We start from the raw sequence: 17,366 nt of genomic DNA, 5'->3' as shown, positions 1-17,366 counted from the left end.
TTCTACTTCTCCACCTTCCATCCACTCTCTTCTTCAAAATCCATGCCTCCCCTCATTTTCCTTCTCACGAGGTACTCCTTTTTCTCTCTCTACTTGTATGAATTGAAGATGTTTTAATTAGGATCAATTGTCATTCCCTTATACGAATATAAAATTTGAATGTCAGGTTAAGTCGGATTTGATGCTTCTGGTGGAATTGTTGAAGCATGGTTGGGAAGGGGAAGATGAAGTTGATATCTACTTTTATTCTTGTCACTTGGTAAATCACTTTTCAATTTGATTCTGAAATTATTAGAAGATAGAAAAAAGATCCAGTTTTCTTATTAGAATTGCTCAGTTTTAGTATAACATAAAAATTAAAATTAAATCTTTAACTAAAGAAGTACTAAAATCTTCACTTTTTATATACATGGTTGTGTGCTCACGCTAAATTTATAATTTCAGATACATGGTGTTACTTGTTGAGTTTGCCTGCAAATAAATTCATCATTTTGGTTTATTATGTTGGATTTTCTTGGAGAAGTGGTGCAACTATGTATTGACAAAGCTGAATCTAAGCAAGTTATGTTACTAGGAAATTCTACTAAAATGAAAGCCTTCATGGAGGTGGTACAAATTCTTAAGTGAGTTCTTCTATTTCATGAATATATTGTTTATGGATATAATAAGATTTGAACTCTGGTCGTGTTACCACCCAATCTAAGTGGGTTTCACAAAGTGAACCCGACATGACCATATTCTATATTGTTAACTTTGTTCGTATTCAAATTTCGGCTTCAAATTTTTCAGTAGTTAATGTTTACTCGGTACGAACTCTTGGCAAGATTGGCTGATGAAAATCCTCTTGTAATTGTTTTCAGATACATGGATCATAGATATGGTAGAAAGTGTTCACTCCTTGAAAGCACTCAGTTAGTTAAGCTGCTGCACCACATTGTTGTTTGCTCTCATTCAGAATTGTATTAATCACTTTATTTAAGTGCTAGCAAACAGTTTCATGTGGCCGAAATTGGGATTAAAATCTCTAAATGCGAAAGTTAGTGGGAGGTTCAGATAATTGCCATTGTTATGATTAGGGGTGTACTTGCGAGACTTGAATCTTTTGTTTCAGTAGAAATATGGCAAATGATAGTTGAGGTATGAGTGTTCTCTTGTGCAACAATTACATCTAATTATTAATTATAAGACCACCTTAGAGTTTCTATTGTGAATTAGGTTTTAAGGAAAGTAATTGACGTGTTGGTAGCTAAGAATGTGCTTGTGGAAGACAATCTCATGTCCAGGTATACAATTTCTTAGCGGCTAAAACTACCCGAACTTATGCTACCAGTCTATACCTTACTTTCATTTTAATAAATTGTAAAAATTAAGTTCCCTTATGACTGCTAGGTTTTATACGTCTCTTCTTCAGTGCTTGCATTTAGTTTCTATCACAAAATCAAGTCATCTTATGTTATTTTGTTATTTACTTATATAGTTCTAACGTTTTCAGGTCGCAGGGTTTGTAACCGCACTGCGAATATTTTTTGTATATGGATTTTAGCTCCTTAAACAATAATACAAGATTGGTGGATTCCACGAGGACTGAATCTGGTGCATACCGACCCCCTCACCTATGCAAAAGAGATTCCCGATCTTCCTCAGATAATGAGGCTTTTGTTCTTGGTTTTACGTCATCAGATTCAGAGCCCAGTGATAATGATGGATCAGGAACTAATAAGGACTACTTTTGAAGCTCTCAGGCTAGAATAATTGCTATTATTTGCATACAGGTACTACTGTTCTGTTTAATTTTATTTTGAACTCATTTGGTTGTTGTGTTTGGATTTCCATCATGTTATTTTCAATTTGTGAGTTTCATCATAATAGCCGTTTGTTTAGGTTGGTTTTGATAGTGGTACCTTAAGCAGTATATTCACTTACTTAAATAAAAAGTGAATTAGAATGTCTATTATAGTGTTAATGAAAGCTCAATATACAATTTTAAATAAAAGGCTTTACAGAATTGTGTGTAAGTACACTTGCGTTTAGATAAATCCCTTAATTTTTATCTTTTTATTTTTGTCATTTGTGTTTTTTAAATTTTAAATATATAATGGCTTAGTATTTTATGCAAAAGTTAGGATACTATGCCAGGAACTTGTTGGAGAGATTATTTTAAGTATATATTTGTTTATTTTGTCTATAACCTTTCTGTTAAGTGGATATAATTTTCTACATTTGACAGTTAGAATAAGAAGACTATGGAAAAAGTTCAAAAATTGAATATGGTAATGAATATCATGAAGATTAGATAATGAAATGGTTGAGTGTGAAGGGATTTTGTATTTGGTTGCTTTACTGTTAGTATTGCTCTTTTAATTGATTCATTCAATTGACTTAGATTTTGAAAGAATGTAGCATTTGGCTATTTACTATAATGTAAAGCAGAAATGTTGGTCGAAAAGTTACTTGTTGACTATAAGTGTTAAATATTTTGTGTATCATTTATTTTTGTATGTTTCTTAAAATTTTATTCAAGTTCAATTTTCACCGTGCCGGAGGTACGGGATATACCTAGTTATTTCAGAAATGAGAGAGAATCCAGTTTTATGAGAGTGACGAGAGGGAAAGAGAAGAAGCAATCAAGCAAATAATTGTAGTAGATAATGAAGAAGGCGTTAGATTAAGAATTACCATCCGGTTTTCTCTACATTGAAGAAACTTGGTCCGAGTAATCTCGTATTCTTTCTAGCATTTGTTTATTGGTACCAAACTTCTTTGTTAGTTATCTTATTCTACTTTCAATTTCATTTTCAACTATTCTATCATCTAGTTTGAGTTCAAAGGTAGCTTTATAATTCTATGGATTCTTTTTCGCATGTTGAATTTTAATGAACATTGGTTTTGATTTATAGATTGAAGGACCAATATCTTTAGGTAATCAAACTTTGTAAGGATTTTTCCTGTCAAATTTTTCGATCCTCGATTAGGTTAAGTTCTCTACCAGATAATACAAATACGGATAAAGATGAAGGGAATAATCAACTAGGACCAATATGTAATAGAGTCATTGAACTAGAGTTTCCATTACAATGTGGAAATCAGAAAAGAAGTAAACGTGTGAAGATTGAAAATTCTACAAAGAAATAAGGGGAGAGAAATTTTATTATCAAGTTTCCGTACATCACTAGAAAGGGAAATTATACCTTCTTTGTTTGATTGAAAAATCGATGAGCAGTTTTGTAATCTGATTTCAGAAGTGGAGAGGAAACAAAAAATGATACCTTGTAGTTAGAAGAAGAAGAAGAAGAATAAGCATAATCAATCTAGGTTAAGAAGTACAGAAAGGTGAAGAAGATGACTAGGTGAACACAACGTATAAGGACTTTTTTTTTGATGAGAGAACGTATAAGGACTTGGTAAATCTCTTTTAGTTAATGTCATTGTAAGTATAAAAAGAGTTGAGAAAGATAAAATCTATGAATATAATCAATAAATTAGATCAAATTCTCTTTTTTATTTTGCAAAAAAACCGAGTGACCTGTTATAATATGTAGGAATATCATCATCGTTATCATTATCATTAGTATTAATTTGTTATCATTTGCAATATTAATATACATAGGGAGCAACGCATGTATGCCACTTAGAATGAAAATCTTTTTAACACAACATAATAGACTTGGGACTTGTCACACCTCAAACTATGTACCCCTAGACATATTTAAGCATAGGTCATTCCCAAACAATAGTTGCAATGTAGTAATGACTTTAAAACCTTGTAAATCACACTTTTAAATGGAATCAACCTTCTTTCTTCCTTAGATTACTACAAGAATTGGGCGGATCGACTTCGTCTACTTAGTTTGACACAAATAGGATAATGTAATTAGTTAACCCTTAGATGCATTATAAGATTTATTAGGAGATGATTCTGAAATGGTAATCAGAGTATCCTCACTTGAAATCGGCAAGATAATCTCAATAGCAATCGAAATATTCTTACAAATAAACGTTTGTGTAAGAATCATGAAAAACGTAAAGGGCCACGTTCTGGTAACTCGCTTCGGGCCTCCAAAATGTCAGGGCCGGCCCTGGAAGATGTTAAAGCCGTGAAGAAGAAAAGAAAGGGAAAAGCCTAAGATTTGAAATTCATCCGTTTTTTGAAGAATAGTTCTTTGTATTTTTGGCACTCAAGAACAACTTGGTAGTTTCAAGAGCAGTTCGGCAGAAAGAACAGTCCCTTTCTGTAACATTAATTTAGATTTTTTTTTTTTAATATAAAAAATGTTAAGTTGGCACTTAGAGATATCTTAAGAAGACACTCTAAAAATGGAATGTCCTCTTGAGATATTCCTATTCCACCTTCGACACTTCATCTTTGAGGTTTTAGTTCAATTTTGCATTGGAGACAATTTAAACAAAAAAAAACTCTAAAAAGTTTATGTGAGAATCTCAACTAGAACTCGACAAATAGGACTACTAGACATTTTTTTTTTTTTAGTTTTGCATTAGAAATGATAGTAGGGCCTTACAAGGAAACCAACAATCTAAAAGCAACCCTCATATAGTAGGAATATTTCCTTTTCCAACTGTCTATCTGAAGTAAACCGAAATTCTAGAGAGAGAAACAACAACTTTCCATCACAAATTGTTTCTTTGTTTACACCTGTAGAATCACTCTTATCTTCCTCATCTCTCAAACAAATACCATAAAATCTCACCACATAATAAAACAAACAATAAACAAGAAGAAGAAGAATTTTCATTTCTGCCCATTTTTCCACAGAGCTTCTTTCATTCATCCACGGCTATGGCTATGGCTATGGTGGGTTCAAATAGTATCATCACTACAACAACTACAACCACATCTGTACAAAAACCCACTTTGAATCTTTCAAAACCCTCACGAATTTCAGCAGTTCATTCAACTGATCCATCTAAGAACCTCGATTCATACGTTACAGTTTCTTCTTCATTGTCATCTAATTGGGCAATTGATAGTTGGAAATCAAAGAAAGCTTTTCAAATTCCGAGTTACCCAAATAAAGATGAATTGGAATCGGTTTTGAAAGAGTTAGAACGGTATCCACCACTGGTTTTCGCCGGTGAGGCAAGGAAGTTGGAAGAAAGGTTAGCTGATGCAGCTGTTGGGAAGGCGTTTTTGCTTCAAGGTGGTGATTGTGCTGAGAGTTTTAAAGAATTTAGTGCTAATAATATTAGGGATACTTTTAGGGTTTTGTTGCAGATGGGTGTTGTCTTAACCTTTGGTGCTCAAATGCCTATTATCAAGGTTTTCATCTTTTCTCCCTCTTTTCTTCTTTTTCATATGCCATATTTGTATTACTTTTTCTCTCTTAGGGTTTCATGCTATCAAAAAGCTCCACTCTTGGATTAATTAGGTACATTTCAGATGGAAATATGTTTTAAGATCTAACTCGATTAAATTGTGTTTCTACGTCAAGGATGCCTTTCTCTAGATAAATTAGAAGTAGTACATAAAATCAATAGAAGAAATTAGAATGGTTATGAGTAGGATAAACTAAACGCCCATGTGCTGACTAGGACAGTGCTGACTAGGACTAATAACACTGTCCGAATCTCAACGTCGGGCGAGAATAAGGTGATTGTTTTTTCTTTTTGAATGGTAGTGCAAGAGAAGATTCCCACCATTGATAATTTGAGACGACGAAGTGGGGTCATGCCGAATTGATGGATATTGTGTAAGGCGGCTGAGAAATCCACTAAGCATCTTTTTATGCACTGTCCTTTTATATGGAAGATTAGAAGCTTGTTTCTTGATGCAAGGAAGGTTGCATGGAGCATTCTGATTTCCGAGAGATGTTAATGATCTTTATTACTCATGGAGAAGGGTCATAGTTTTCCCCATTTGATTTTTCGGGCGTACGGAAAGTGCGCATTGCAGTAATTATCAAAGGAAATAAAATATATTGTCATAATGCAATTAGTAATCGCCGATTACTATACCTTTCAGCAAAAAGGAAACATTGGACATCACTTCAGTGTCATATATAGATCTCATCCTTAATTGGGAGGCAATGTTTATTACGGTGCAGCCATCGGGTTTTATTTTTTTTCGGGGTGGCTTGGATAACATGTTAGACGTGCTTCTCTGTACATCATTATAATTGCCACATTCTACCGTTGCTTGAACTACCCACAGCTTAACAAAGTCTCGTAACTGCCCAATTCTCATTTCCTAAAGTAACTACTTAAAAATTATAGACATTTATATTATGTGATACAATCGTATCCCCGCTATCATCTCCTTTAGCTAATATTGTAAGTGAAAACATAAACTACGTGAATCCATTGCTCTCTGTTTACTGAGGCAACTCTACACGGTAAACTCTAAGTGTTTTGTTGCTGACTAAGAACCTGATCAGTTAAGCTAAACCGTTTTAGAATTTGGTGATCATATTTGCTGAGTTGTATTATGTGCACTAGTAAATAAGTGTAGGGGATAAAGAGAGAATTACAGGCAAAATCTGCCACCAGATAAAAAGTTTAGAAGGAAAAAGAGAGAAAAGAACAGATAGGAGATATTCCTATGAGTTGAATTAGGTTCCTCTCGTTCACCTAACTTTATGCAAGTTGGATAACTATGCTCCATGTCTTAAATGGGTACTGATACATAAATCTGCTTTCTTGCTTTGTGTTGTTTAATCATGTTATTGAACCACAAGTAACAGGATAGATTCTTAGAATCCAGAATACACTGTCACCTAACCTTTTCGTTTGGGAAAGAAATATCATAACTTATTGACTGGTTGTGTTTCAGTTGCATAATTCAATATCGATTTAATAAATTGTCATCAATATGTAAATTCTTCAAGGGTCTTCAGCAGTGACGAACAATCTCTCTGACTCGAGCTTTAATTTCTTTACTGCACAACAGGTAGGAAGAATGGCAGGGCAGTTTGCAAAACCAAGATCTGATCCATTTGAGACCAAGGATGGAGTAAAACTTCCTAGTTACCAAGGAGACAATATCAACAATGACGCCTTCGATGAGAAATCTAGAACCCCAGATCCTCAAAGGTTACTCGGAGCCTACGGTCAATCTGCATCGACATTGAATCTTCTCAGAGCATTTGCTTTTGGTGGATATGCAGCTATTCAAAGAGTTACCAAGTGGAACCTTGATTTTGTAGAACAAAGTGAGCAAGGGGATAGGTAAACTCTATATCTCATCTTTCACGTTATCAAAAGCAACCAGCAGCACCTCTATAAGTAAGGTGTTTCTAATTCGATTTTAAGGGCTAAGGCTCCCCTTCTACCCCCCCCCCCCCCCCCCATCTTTTCCCACCTGGCCGCCCCTTTCCCTATCTTTCCCTCCTGGCCGTGTGCGGGCCACACTTCAGAAAGGCTCTTCAAGACCTTCACTTGTGTGAGCCCCCTGCCCGCTCACGTTCCTTACCGACAAACCGGCTCTTTGCCGGAATACATCATTCAAAGCATTACTTAGTGAAGTTTTTCCTCTTTTCTTTTCCTAATTAAAAAAACAGAACCCATTGAAGTTAATGGACCGGTTTAAATAGCATCAACATCCAAATCAGCAATCAAGAATGTTAGACCATAAAGAAGCTATCATATCCCATTTAAGTTGGGCCAGCCTATTTGTGGGGTTCCATACCCTGGGACTTTATGTTCATAACGATGTGATCACGCTTTTGGTATTCCGAGAAACAAATCTGGATGGAACCCGTATTTGCCCAATGGCTAGAATCTGCTCATCGTAAGACTTCATATGGCCGTCCTCTGGAAGACTTCCGTCCGAGTGACTTGTTCCATAAGGAGGCAATGCACATTGTGGTGGTGGTGGTGCCTGTTCTGCTGTGGTTGAGTCTTTGTTCATTCGTTTATATAGGCAATTCAATTGTTCAATAGCTATCTCGGAATCATTCTTCTTTTTTTCATATTTCCTTGATCCCTATATGAATGAAAAATCTTTTCGGTATGAGACAGGTACAAGGAGCTTGCACATAGAGTAGATGAAGCTTTAGGGTTCATGGCAGCGGCGGGACTCACCTCGGATCATCCTATAATGACCACTACTGAATTCTATACATCCCATGAGTGCCTTCACCTTCCTTACGAGCAATCATTAACAAGGGAAGATTCCACAATGAACGGGCTCTACTACGATTGTTCTGCTCACATGCTTTGGGTCGGTGAGCGGACTCGGCAGTTGGATGGAGCTCACGTTGAATTCCTACGTGGCGTAGGCAATCCTCTTGGCATAAAGGTTTCTACTTCTAACTAAGTAACTAAAACAAATGGTTCTCTATCTCATCACTATCTTTGGAGTTTATAACTGGTTCTTTTTATCCTGGTGTCCTAGGTGAGTGACAAGATGGATCCAAGTGAGCTCGTGAAATTGTGCGAGATTTTAAACCCTCATAACAAGCCCGGAAGGCTTACGATAATCACAAGAATGGGAGCCGAGAATATGAGGGTTAAGCTCCCACATCTGATCAGAGCCGTTCGCCAAGCAGGTCTAATCGTCACATGGGTGAGTGACCCAATGCACGGGAATACCATCAAAGCCCCATGTGGTCTCAAGACACGTTCATTTGACGCTATTAGGGTAAGTGAAGTACAAAATTGTGGAACCCCGTGATAATTTCAATTTATTCATTCTTTTATTCAGAAGGCATTCTTTTGATTTTCTATATATTTCTGGATTCAGTCGGAGTTGAGGGCATTTTTCGATGTTCATGAACAAGAGGGAAGTCATCCTGGAGGAGTTCATTTGGAGATGACAGGGCAGAATGTGACGGAGTGCATCGGAGGGTCAAAGACGATAACTCTTGATGACTTGAGCTCTAGGTACCACACTCATTGCGATCCTAGACTCAATGCATCACAGTCTCTAGAGCTTGCTTTTGCCATTTCGGAGAGGCTGAGGAAGAGAAGGATTAGAAGATCATTAGTACAAAGCCATCACCAGTGAGGAGTTTCTTCTACCCAATTTTGCTTTTATATGCTTTCAACTGCAGCTATAGTTCTATGTTTTTTTCGTTGAATTGCTATAATGCTAAGGAATAAATCAGAAACTAAATGTCCAGGATAAGAGTTGAGGTTATAAATAAGTTAAGTTTGATCTAATCAAATTTATTTTTCTCCAAGCCTTAGAAAATATTCAAATTTTTTTGGAGATAAACAACTTTCGGGCTTCTCCAAAATTTTATTTATTAATTTTGTAATTGCAAAATTTGTTACAAGAATAACCCCGAGGGCAAAAAAATAATTGTTGTAAATTTGGAATATGACAATAGAAACATTAGTGTGTGAAATATGTGTCTACAAATCAATAATACAGAGTTGTGCTCTTCTTTTTTGTTGCGATAAGTCTTGCTCTTGTAGTCTTGTACAAAGCTCATTACGATTCAAGGCCCACAATATTTATTGTTGTAGATCAACAATTCTATAACTCGAACACGAACGAAAATTTCAAGCCTGGTGTTTGTTTTCACTAGGACATTGCTCATTTGCTTAATTGTACTTTTGACCAAAATACATGTACTCTCATTAAGATCTACAAACTTAGTTTGATGGTGCAACTTCAGTTTGCAAGATCAGCAGGTCGAGATTGCATTTTGTAATCTGAGTTTGCAAGATATGCAAATTGAGTTCGCATTCTGGTAACAAAGTTCGCGAGATTTGCAAATCCAGTTTGCAAAGAAAAGGAAAAAAACGTTGTTTTGCGTGGATTTTTTCTTTAGAGAAAGAAGTATTGAAAGTGGATATTGTTTAAAAGATAATTTAGAATCCTTTCTAAATATACAAATTCGCAAGACCTACAAACCGAGTTTGATGGCACAACCTCAGTTTGCTAGATCAGCAGGTCGGGTTTGCATTTTGTAAACTGAGTTTGCAAGATATGCAAATTGAGTGCAAACAGAATTAGCGAGATTTGTGAATCTAGTTAGCAAAAAAAAGGAAAAAAAACGTTGTTTTGCGTTCTTTGAGAGAAGTATTGGAAGTGGATCTTGTTTGAAAGATAACTTAAACTCCTTTCTAAAATACAAGTTTGCAAGATTAGCAGGTCGGGTTTGTGCATTTCACTTGTTCCTTGTAAATGACAACTGCATCGCTCATAATTTAGGTCATGAAGAGTAGTAACAAGATCAGTTACAGTTAAATGCTAAAAACCACCATGTTTTAGCTAAATGTAAATTTACATACCGAAATGATCAAATTTATCTTCTGCAAGCAAGACCCCACTTTCTCTGCCACAAAATAATATGTTTTCGCTAACATGTCAGCAGGATCTATCACTTCTTGCACATGGTAGTATATGCCTTACAACGGATTCCGATTCACATCCTTGTATAGTAAATATCTTGATCGGGTTTTCCCAAGTGCAGCATACCTAAAACGATTTAGAAAAAATGAAGACGAGTACAACAGTCATGGAAATCTTCATATATGGAATGAACTGGTGACGTGAGTCAGAAAGGTCACGTGTGTTGGTACCACATTGCTTAGGAAGACTTTTAACATCTAGGTCATAACATAACAACTCAGTGTTCACATTTACTATACCTTTTGCAAAGAAGATTGGGCGCTGAGCTGATGTTGTTCAGAATCCTAGGGCTGTCTAAGACACGCCCATGCCCAGAAAAAAAAAGAGTTAATTCCTATATGGCCCCCTACTTTGTGACCAGCTTCCTTTATGGCCCCCTTTTTTTCGTAAATTCAAATATGACCCCCTATTTTCATGGAAATGTCCTAACTACCCTTCCTTTAAATCTTTTTTCAAAATAAAATAAAAAAAACAAACATAATTCCACCTCACTTCCCTCTCCACCACTTATCTCTCTCCACCTCACCTCTCTTCCCAAATCATCTTTCTCTCTCTCCAACTCACCTCTCTTCCCAAATCATCTTTCTCTCTCTCCAACTCACCTCTCTTCCCAAATCATCTTTCTCTCTCTCCAACTCACCTCTCTTTCTCTCCAACTCACCTCTCTCTCTCTCCACCTCACTCTATCTTCTCCGATGAAGGTCGCCGTCCGGAATATTTTCCGGCCGGCGACCTTCAACCTAAAAAAAAAAAAAAATTTTTTTTTTAACTCTCATCTCCCTCTCTCTCTAAAAACTCCGGCGAAGGGGGTTCCCTTCGCCGGAGTACGGGTATGTTGAAGAACAGACCCGATCTGGTCTGTTCTTCAACAGAACAGACCAGATCGGTCTGTTCTTCAACAGATCGGAGCTGGTCTGTTGAAGACTTCAACAGACCAGATCGGGTCTGTTCTTCAACAGACCCGTACTCCGGCGAAGGGAACCCCCTTCGCCGGAGTTTTTAGAGAGAGAGAGGGAGATGAGAGTTAAAAAAAATTTTTTTTTTTTTTTTTAGGTTGAAGGTCGCCGGCCGGAAAATATTCCGGCCGGCGACCTTCATCGGAGAAGATAGAGTGAGGTGGAGAGAGAGAGAGAGGTGAGTTGGAGAGAGAGAAAGATGATTTGGGAAGAGAGGTGAGGTGGAGAGAGATAAGTGGTGGAGAGGGAAGTGAGGTGGAATTATGTTTGTTTTTTTTTATTTTATTTTGAAAAAAGATTTAAAGGAAGGGTAGTTAGGACATTTCCATGAAAATAGGGGGTCATATTTGAATTTACGAAAAAAAGGGGGTCATAAAGGAAGCTGGTCACAAAGTAGGGGGGCCATATAGGAATTAACTCAAAAAAAAACCCCAGTAACCATTTGGGACTGGCTGAGCGGGCTTACGTGTACCTAAACAAGGGGCAATCTATCTGGTATTGAGTCAGGGTGTTACATCAACAAGAAGCGGCATTTACGAATCTTCACTTACCATTGGGGCACGAAAGGTGCCATCCAAATTGTATCACCTGCTTGAACTGGGTACCTATATCAAGAATGAGGGAATGAGAACTATAATTGAAAATAAATAAATCATATTATGATGAATTGAAAAAAAAGAATACAAGATAAACACACGAGTCTAGGAAGGATTTTGTATTGTCTAGCAGATTGATTCCAAGTGTTGTCTCTGCCTTGGGTGATATTTGTGGTTTATGCCAAATATAAAGGACAGAAAGAGCCAACGATGACAGTGGTAACAGTTATCCATTCTATTGCTGAAGTTCACTATTAAACCGAGAATTTCAAAGTTCTTTACAAGACCGAACACCCAAGAAATCTTCGATTTCAAATGATTCTTGATTTCTTCCTCTACTCTAGTCTCCAGGTATTCCTTTACATAGTCAGATTTCAGAATCATATTTCGATTCCGTTGATCGTCCTGTTGCACCTAAGAAAGGAAAGATGTAGTCCCCCCTATTTCAAAGTTTATTTCGTACTATTCCTGTTCTTTCTCATTGAAGTCATTTATCACCTCTTTGTTCTCTGGATCTTTTTCTGTTCTAAAAGATCTTATGAGTTAATGGTGTTGAAATGCTAATGGAACTAAACTTGCTCATTTCAACAAACAAAAGAAGTCGAACGAATTAGAAGCTAATTCAATTACTTTTCGTATTCATAATAACTTTGGAGTCGAATCATTACCAGCTGTCTCCCAAGCGATATATTCCTTGACCTTCTAATAGCAACAACCCATGCTGATTATAGTGCACCTCCTGCAAAAACAACAATAGACAAACGGCATGACTTCTTACTTCTATGAAATTTAAGTTGATCTGTTAACACCATTTATAATTTTGGCCATGGTATATATTTTCGACTGTGCAAGAACCAATATAATGTAACTATAACTTAGAGCGGATATAATAAACATTTCATGGAATAGAAATATCAGGCAAGGTATATAATAGATGGAAAGTATAACAAAAAACTTGAATATCCTTTAGGACCTTTACGTGCCAAAACCGAAATATATTTCACTCGTATAAATTTAAAAATAGCACGCGCCGTACTGCTAAAATAAGACATGTAAAGTCTTAATAACTACTACATTAGTATACGTATAATTACTTTCTGGTAAAAATAAAGAACAATTTCATAAAACGATATCAACTAGATCAAGAATATTTTGCTTTTTATTGTTTTTGTAATATTTTGGTGGATAGGAAACTTATTGTTTATTAGAATATTTCAGTGATTCCAAAGAATTTTGACTTTTCCGACTGGTACAGGCAAATAGACATCATGTGTTATATTTCATGTTGATTAGCCATTACAGAAAAACTGAGACAGTTATGACAAGTAACAAGAAAACCTTACCTTCACATTGAGATACTCCCCGGGTTGGAAATCCATTATCTGCAATTATACAAGATGAGGAAATTAAGGTTCCTTGATCAACACTGACATCCATATCACCATGAAGTGTCAGTATATACTATATATGAATCTTTAAATATGCCTAGTTGGATTTTCTCAATATGAAAACACTATTACAAACTACGACTAAACAAACTCATGAATTATAAAACACGCACGTGGATATTGAAGTCATAAGGAGCTGATGTTGGTAGAAGCTTTCTGAGCTCAAAAACCTGAAGAACAAAAAAGATAAAGTCAAATAGATTCATTGACAAATTGGTTTTTGTTTATTTATCACACCTTAAAACTAGTTGTTGTGATATACAAGTAGAAATAATATGCAAACATAAATTATTAACTTAATAATCATAATATTATGGTGCGGCTAAGGTTTTATTAGCTTAAGTAAGCAGATCAAGCTTTAATTTTTCCACGAAGTAGTTACTCTTATTCATCTTTTGAACTTAGAAGAAAAGAAACAAATAAGTAGGAGAAGATTTGTAACTACTTAAATGATAAACATGCATTCTTTGCAAAATATGCATGCACTTATTTTAATTGTCGGAAATGCACTTCCAGAACACATTTCTTGTATGTACACACCACTTGTTGTAAGAAATTGCACATATAAACTTTACAAAGTTTATGAAAGAATGAAATAAAACAGGCATAAGAATTCTCTTAGCATAAGAGGAACCTAGCACTTCAATTGGAAAAGCAAAATATTAAGAGGACTGAGGGCATAAAATGATTTACAAGAATTTACCTCGCCTGGAGTTTCAAGAAGTGGTTGATTATCTGTTGAACCAACAATCTGCTCAAGAACATGATTTTGAAGATTGACATACCTAAAAGAGAAAGAAAATAGTCAAGACAATTTCAGCACTCCAGGAAGCACCACTGGATTTCCAATGTTTAGAACTAAAGTTTTTCCCTTAGAGCAACCAGAAAAAGAAGCGTGGTTCTGAAACACTGAGGATTTCTGTTGATTCGTGACAGAATGAAATTAATCAATAGGCATTAGGTGCTTACATAGCACCCGGTTATCTGTAAGGGTTGTACAAGACTACTTATTCGACAGACACTTGCAACTTATTTCTCAGGTTTCCCTAACAATGAGATTGTATTTTACTTCAGTAGTTCAGTTCCACCACAGCTGGGGGGTTTGGGGGGAAGTCTGATCCCAGTGACTAACTCGGGAAGAGACGGCTGTTGTGTTTATATTCTAATATTCTATACAAGTAAGCTTCTTCGTCTCTCACATTTTTCTCTCTTCGATAAAACCTTAATCGTAGAGGAAAAAATAAATCAGTTAAAAGACTGAGCCTTTCCTAGACATGTAGGATGATATTAAAGAACCAAATGTATTCACTAATAAATCTTAACCTTCGCTCAAACACAATAAGAGTAGCTGACACTTCAGACTTCACTGAATGTTCTAAATTTGCAGGTAGATATGCATATGAATCAACCTGCATTTTGAACATTGATGCCATCAGTATCACCAATATTTATCAAGAAAGAAAAATATAGATAGTAGACGAAGTAAAATTCAGGATTTTCGTCAAACATGTGAATGGTAAACATAAACTTTACAGAGATAACAGGTAAAACCTAAAAGAGTGGCAACGACATAACATGCAAAATCGGAATATTAGATTTGATAACTTAAATACAAATATAGGTCAAGAAGTACAAATGAATTAAGGGTGTAGCGTGGTAGTAGCGTAGTAGCTGCTCAGAAAAATTAACTATAGTTTGGAATCACAAAAGACAGCAAAATGTGACTCGGACATTAGGGTAAACCCCTTAACAACTAACAACTGAATAAGGAACCTTACATGTAAACTGTGGCTAATGCCGGAAACATTAGTGAGTGTAACAGTTCCATCAACCACAAACAAGAACCTGAAGATGACGACAAAAGCGACCATGTTAAGGGTGCCCAAAATATTAAGGAATACGATTCAAGCAAGATGTCAGAATATCACAGAAGTGCCAAACCTCTCAACACCATGGGAAGGGAGTGCTGAAACTGAACCTTCTGCATTGTAAAATGAGAAATTAAACTCGTACACAACAAGTAAAACAACACAAAACTATTAGTCTAGATTACCATATTCTTACCTTCCATCGGTGATATGAAAAATAAATACCAGATATAATTACAAGCAGTCACACTAAAGGAGCCGCACTTCAGCTCAAGCTGTTGCTGCTTTTACAACCCTCAAGCTTCTTACATTCCGATAAAATGTGACAATAGAACCTTCAATGCATACCCAAATAGCATCACCTCAAACTATATCGGAAGCGGATAATACGGTAAAGCGTATCTAAGTTTTCTATGACAGTCACATTTACACTGGACTCCTCCAACACCAGTTTGACTACTTCCATATCATTAACTTTTTTTATGATATTGTGTTTTCTAGCCCATATAGTAGGCATTGGGTAGGATCCATTCGATCTTCCCAATCAAAGTAGGAAGCTATTTTATTTGGGAAAAAAAATTCAAACGACTTCTGGGGTTTTTCAATCCATTCATACTAAAAGGGTTCTTTGTTCCAAATAAGAGAGTCCAAGTTAGACTCCATTTGTCTATAAATATAAATATAATAGGCTACTGAATTAGTGAAGTAATAAATTAAGAAGAGTTAACGTAAGAGCTTGTGTGTTCATCGTGTTGATTCTGAACAACTGGGATTCCTTCTTCTAGTGCATCATTGTTCTTCTAGTAGTGTTTAAGGTAAGATGGGAAGATTAATAAAAAATGATTCTGCTGATATATTCAAGCCTATCCACATAAATATAATAAATGAAACACACCTTGCATCTTTGCAAGGTACATCACGAAATGCGAGCCCATTGCTGGAGTAATTAGATACGCCCCTAAAGTATTAATCCTGTCAAATCATTATCAAAGATTACATACGAGGAGAACTTATAATCCAGCTCAGACCATAGTTGAAGAACAAGTTCTTTATCGTACCAGTCAGGTAGAGGGCTAAATACATGACTTTCGGGCGTAATTAGAGCATGATCGCTCTTATACACACTTCGCGTAAAACCCGGCAAATCTGTCAAACAAAGAGTTAGTTAAAACTAAAAGTATGAGTATGAAACTAATCTCTTCCCCGAAGTAATATACATATTGTATCATGTCCAAACCTTTATAAAAGATTGATATACATTATTTTATTGAGAAAACAAAAGGAAAGCATTGTTCTTGAATCTTGATTACTATGTATAAACAAACCAACTAACCATGTCTGATTTATAACTTTTAATCTAGTTATTTTCGATAAGAACCAACTAATTTTGTTCTAGGGTCTAATATTTCAGCAATTCAGCTCACCATTTTAGTAAATCATCAAACAAGAATTTCACTAGCTCTAATGAAATCAACAACCCAAATTCATAAAACCCACAATAAAATGATAAATTTGGGTCTATAAGACAGACAATTGGGCATGACCCAGACACTAAAAATTCATTATTAGATTAAAGATCTTCTTAAAGAAATTTTTGAAGAGGGGATTAGAAATAGAAATAGGTTTAAACCTTGAAGATGAATAGGAGAAAGTGTGGGATTAGTGACTTTCCAATAAAGTGATTTTTTTGAGTTAGAATCAGTATTTGAAGGAGGAGCCGAGCAAAATCCTTCTTCACCAACTATGCATTTCACTATAACTGAAAGGAACAAATAAATGCGTTAATGTCTGAATCAATAATAAAAGCTAGAGAGAGAGAGAGAGAGTGTGTGTTTAGTGCAAACCTAGGATGATGATGAAGAAGAAGAAGAGTGGTAAGGAGGAAGTTTGCATCTTTGAATTTGCAGAGAGGAGGAGGTCTCAGAGATTTGGGGTTTGGTAGACTGACTGTGTGGGGTCTTTAGTTTTGTGATTCCCTTTGTGGTATTAGTTTTTTGTTTTCTTTTTCCAGTCAGTGGAAGATGATGTGGTCTGAGAAATATAGTGGATGTGGAATTGTGGATTGTAGTTTAAGGGGGGTGGTAGTGGAGGGACTTGCATTCATGGGAGGACAAATGTCTCTCAGACATTTTTTTGTAAAAAAATTCAGATATTTATATATAAATAAAATGATTTTTTATGGG

The 17,366-nt window shown here is 35.8% G+C and overlaps 2 protein-coding genes across 3 annotated transcripts; one reads left to right on the top strand and one right to left on the bottom strand.

The window, feature by feature from the left end:
- The first annotated feature begins 4,462 nt into the window (after positions 1–4,462).
- On the top strand, positions 4,463–9,134 carry LOC147537458 (phospho-2-dehydro-3-deoxyheptonate aldolase 2, chloroplastic-like). The gene is made up of 5 exons (XM_086639953.1): positions 4,463–5,275; positions 6,902–7,179; positions 7,972–8,251; positions 8,348–8,593; positions 8,696–9,134. The coding sequence occupies exons 1-5, from the start codon at positions 4,796–4,798 to the stop codon at positions 8,957–8,959; spliced, it is 1,548 nt and encodes a 515-aa protein (XP_086496079.1). The 5' UTR covers positions 4,463–4,795; the 3' UTR covers positions 8,960–9,134.
- Positions 9,135–10,077: 943 nt separating this feature from the next.
- UGLYAH (ureidoglycine aminohydrolase) lies at positions 10,078–17,295 on the bottom strand. Of its 2 annotated transcripts, none has more exons than XM_086639955.1 (13): positions 17,028–17,295; positions 16,814–16,942; positions 16,242–16,329; positions 16,079–16,155; positions 15,257–15,296; positions 15,094–15,160; positions 14,639–14,724; positions 14,019–14,100; positions 13,429–13,485; positions 13,211–13,249; positions 12,536–12,606; positions 11,823–11,876; positions 10,078–10,381 (listed from the first exon to the last, which is right to left on the bottom strand). In XM_086639955.1, exons 1-13 carry the CDS (start codon positions 17,074–17,076, stop codon positions 10,312–10,314), a joined length of 909 nt encoding a protein of 302 aa, XP_086496081.1. In that variant the 5' UTR covers positions 17,077–17,295; the 3' UTR covers positions 10,078–10,311. The 2 variants fall into 2 exon arrangements, with proteins under 2 accessions (XP_086496081.1, XP_086496082.1); XM_086639956.1 differs by having other exon boundaries at positions 16,814–16,936; positions 17,028–17,216.
- Between the last annotated feature and the right edge of the window lie 71 nt (positions 17,296–17,366).

The sequence above is a fragment of the Eschscholzia californica genome, unplaced genomic scaffold, assembly GCF_041429995.1.
Source record: "Eschscholzia californica isolate CP2 unplaced genomic scaffold, dmEscCali1.0.p SCAF_5, whole genome shotgun sequence".
NCBI lineage: Eukaryota > Viridiplantae > Streptophyta > Magnoliopsida > Ranunculales > Papaveraceae > Eschscholzia > Eschscholzia californica.
This window is presented reverse-complemented; position numbering and strand designations above follow the sequence as displayed.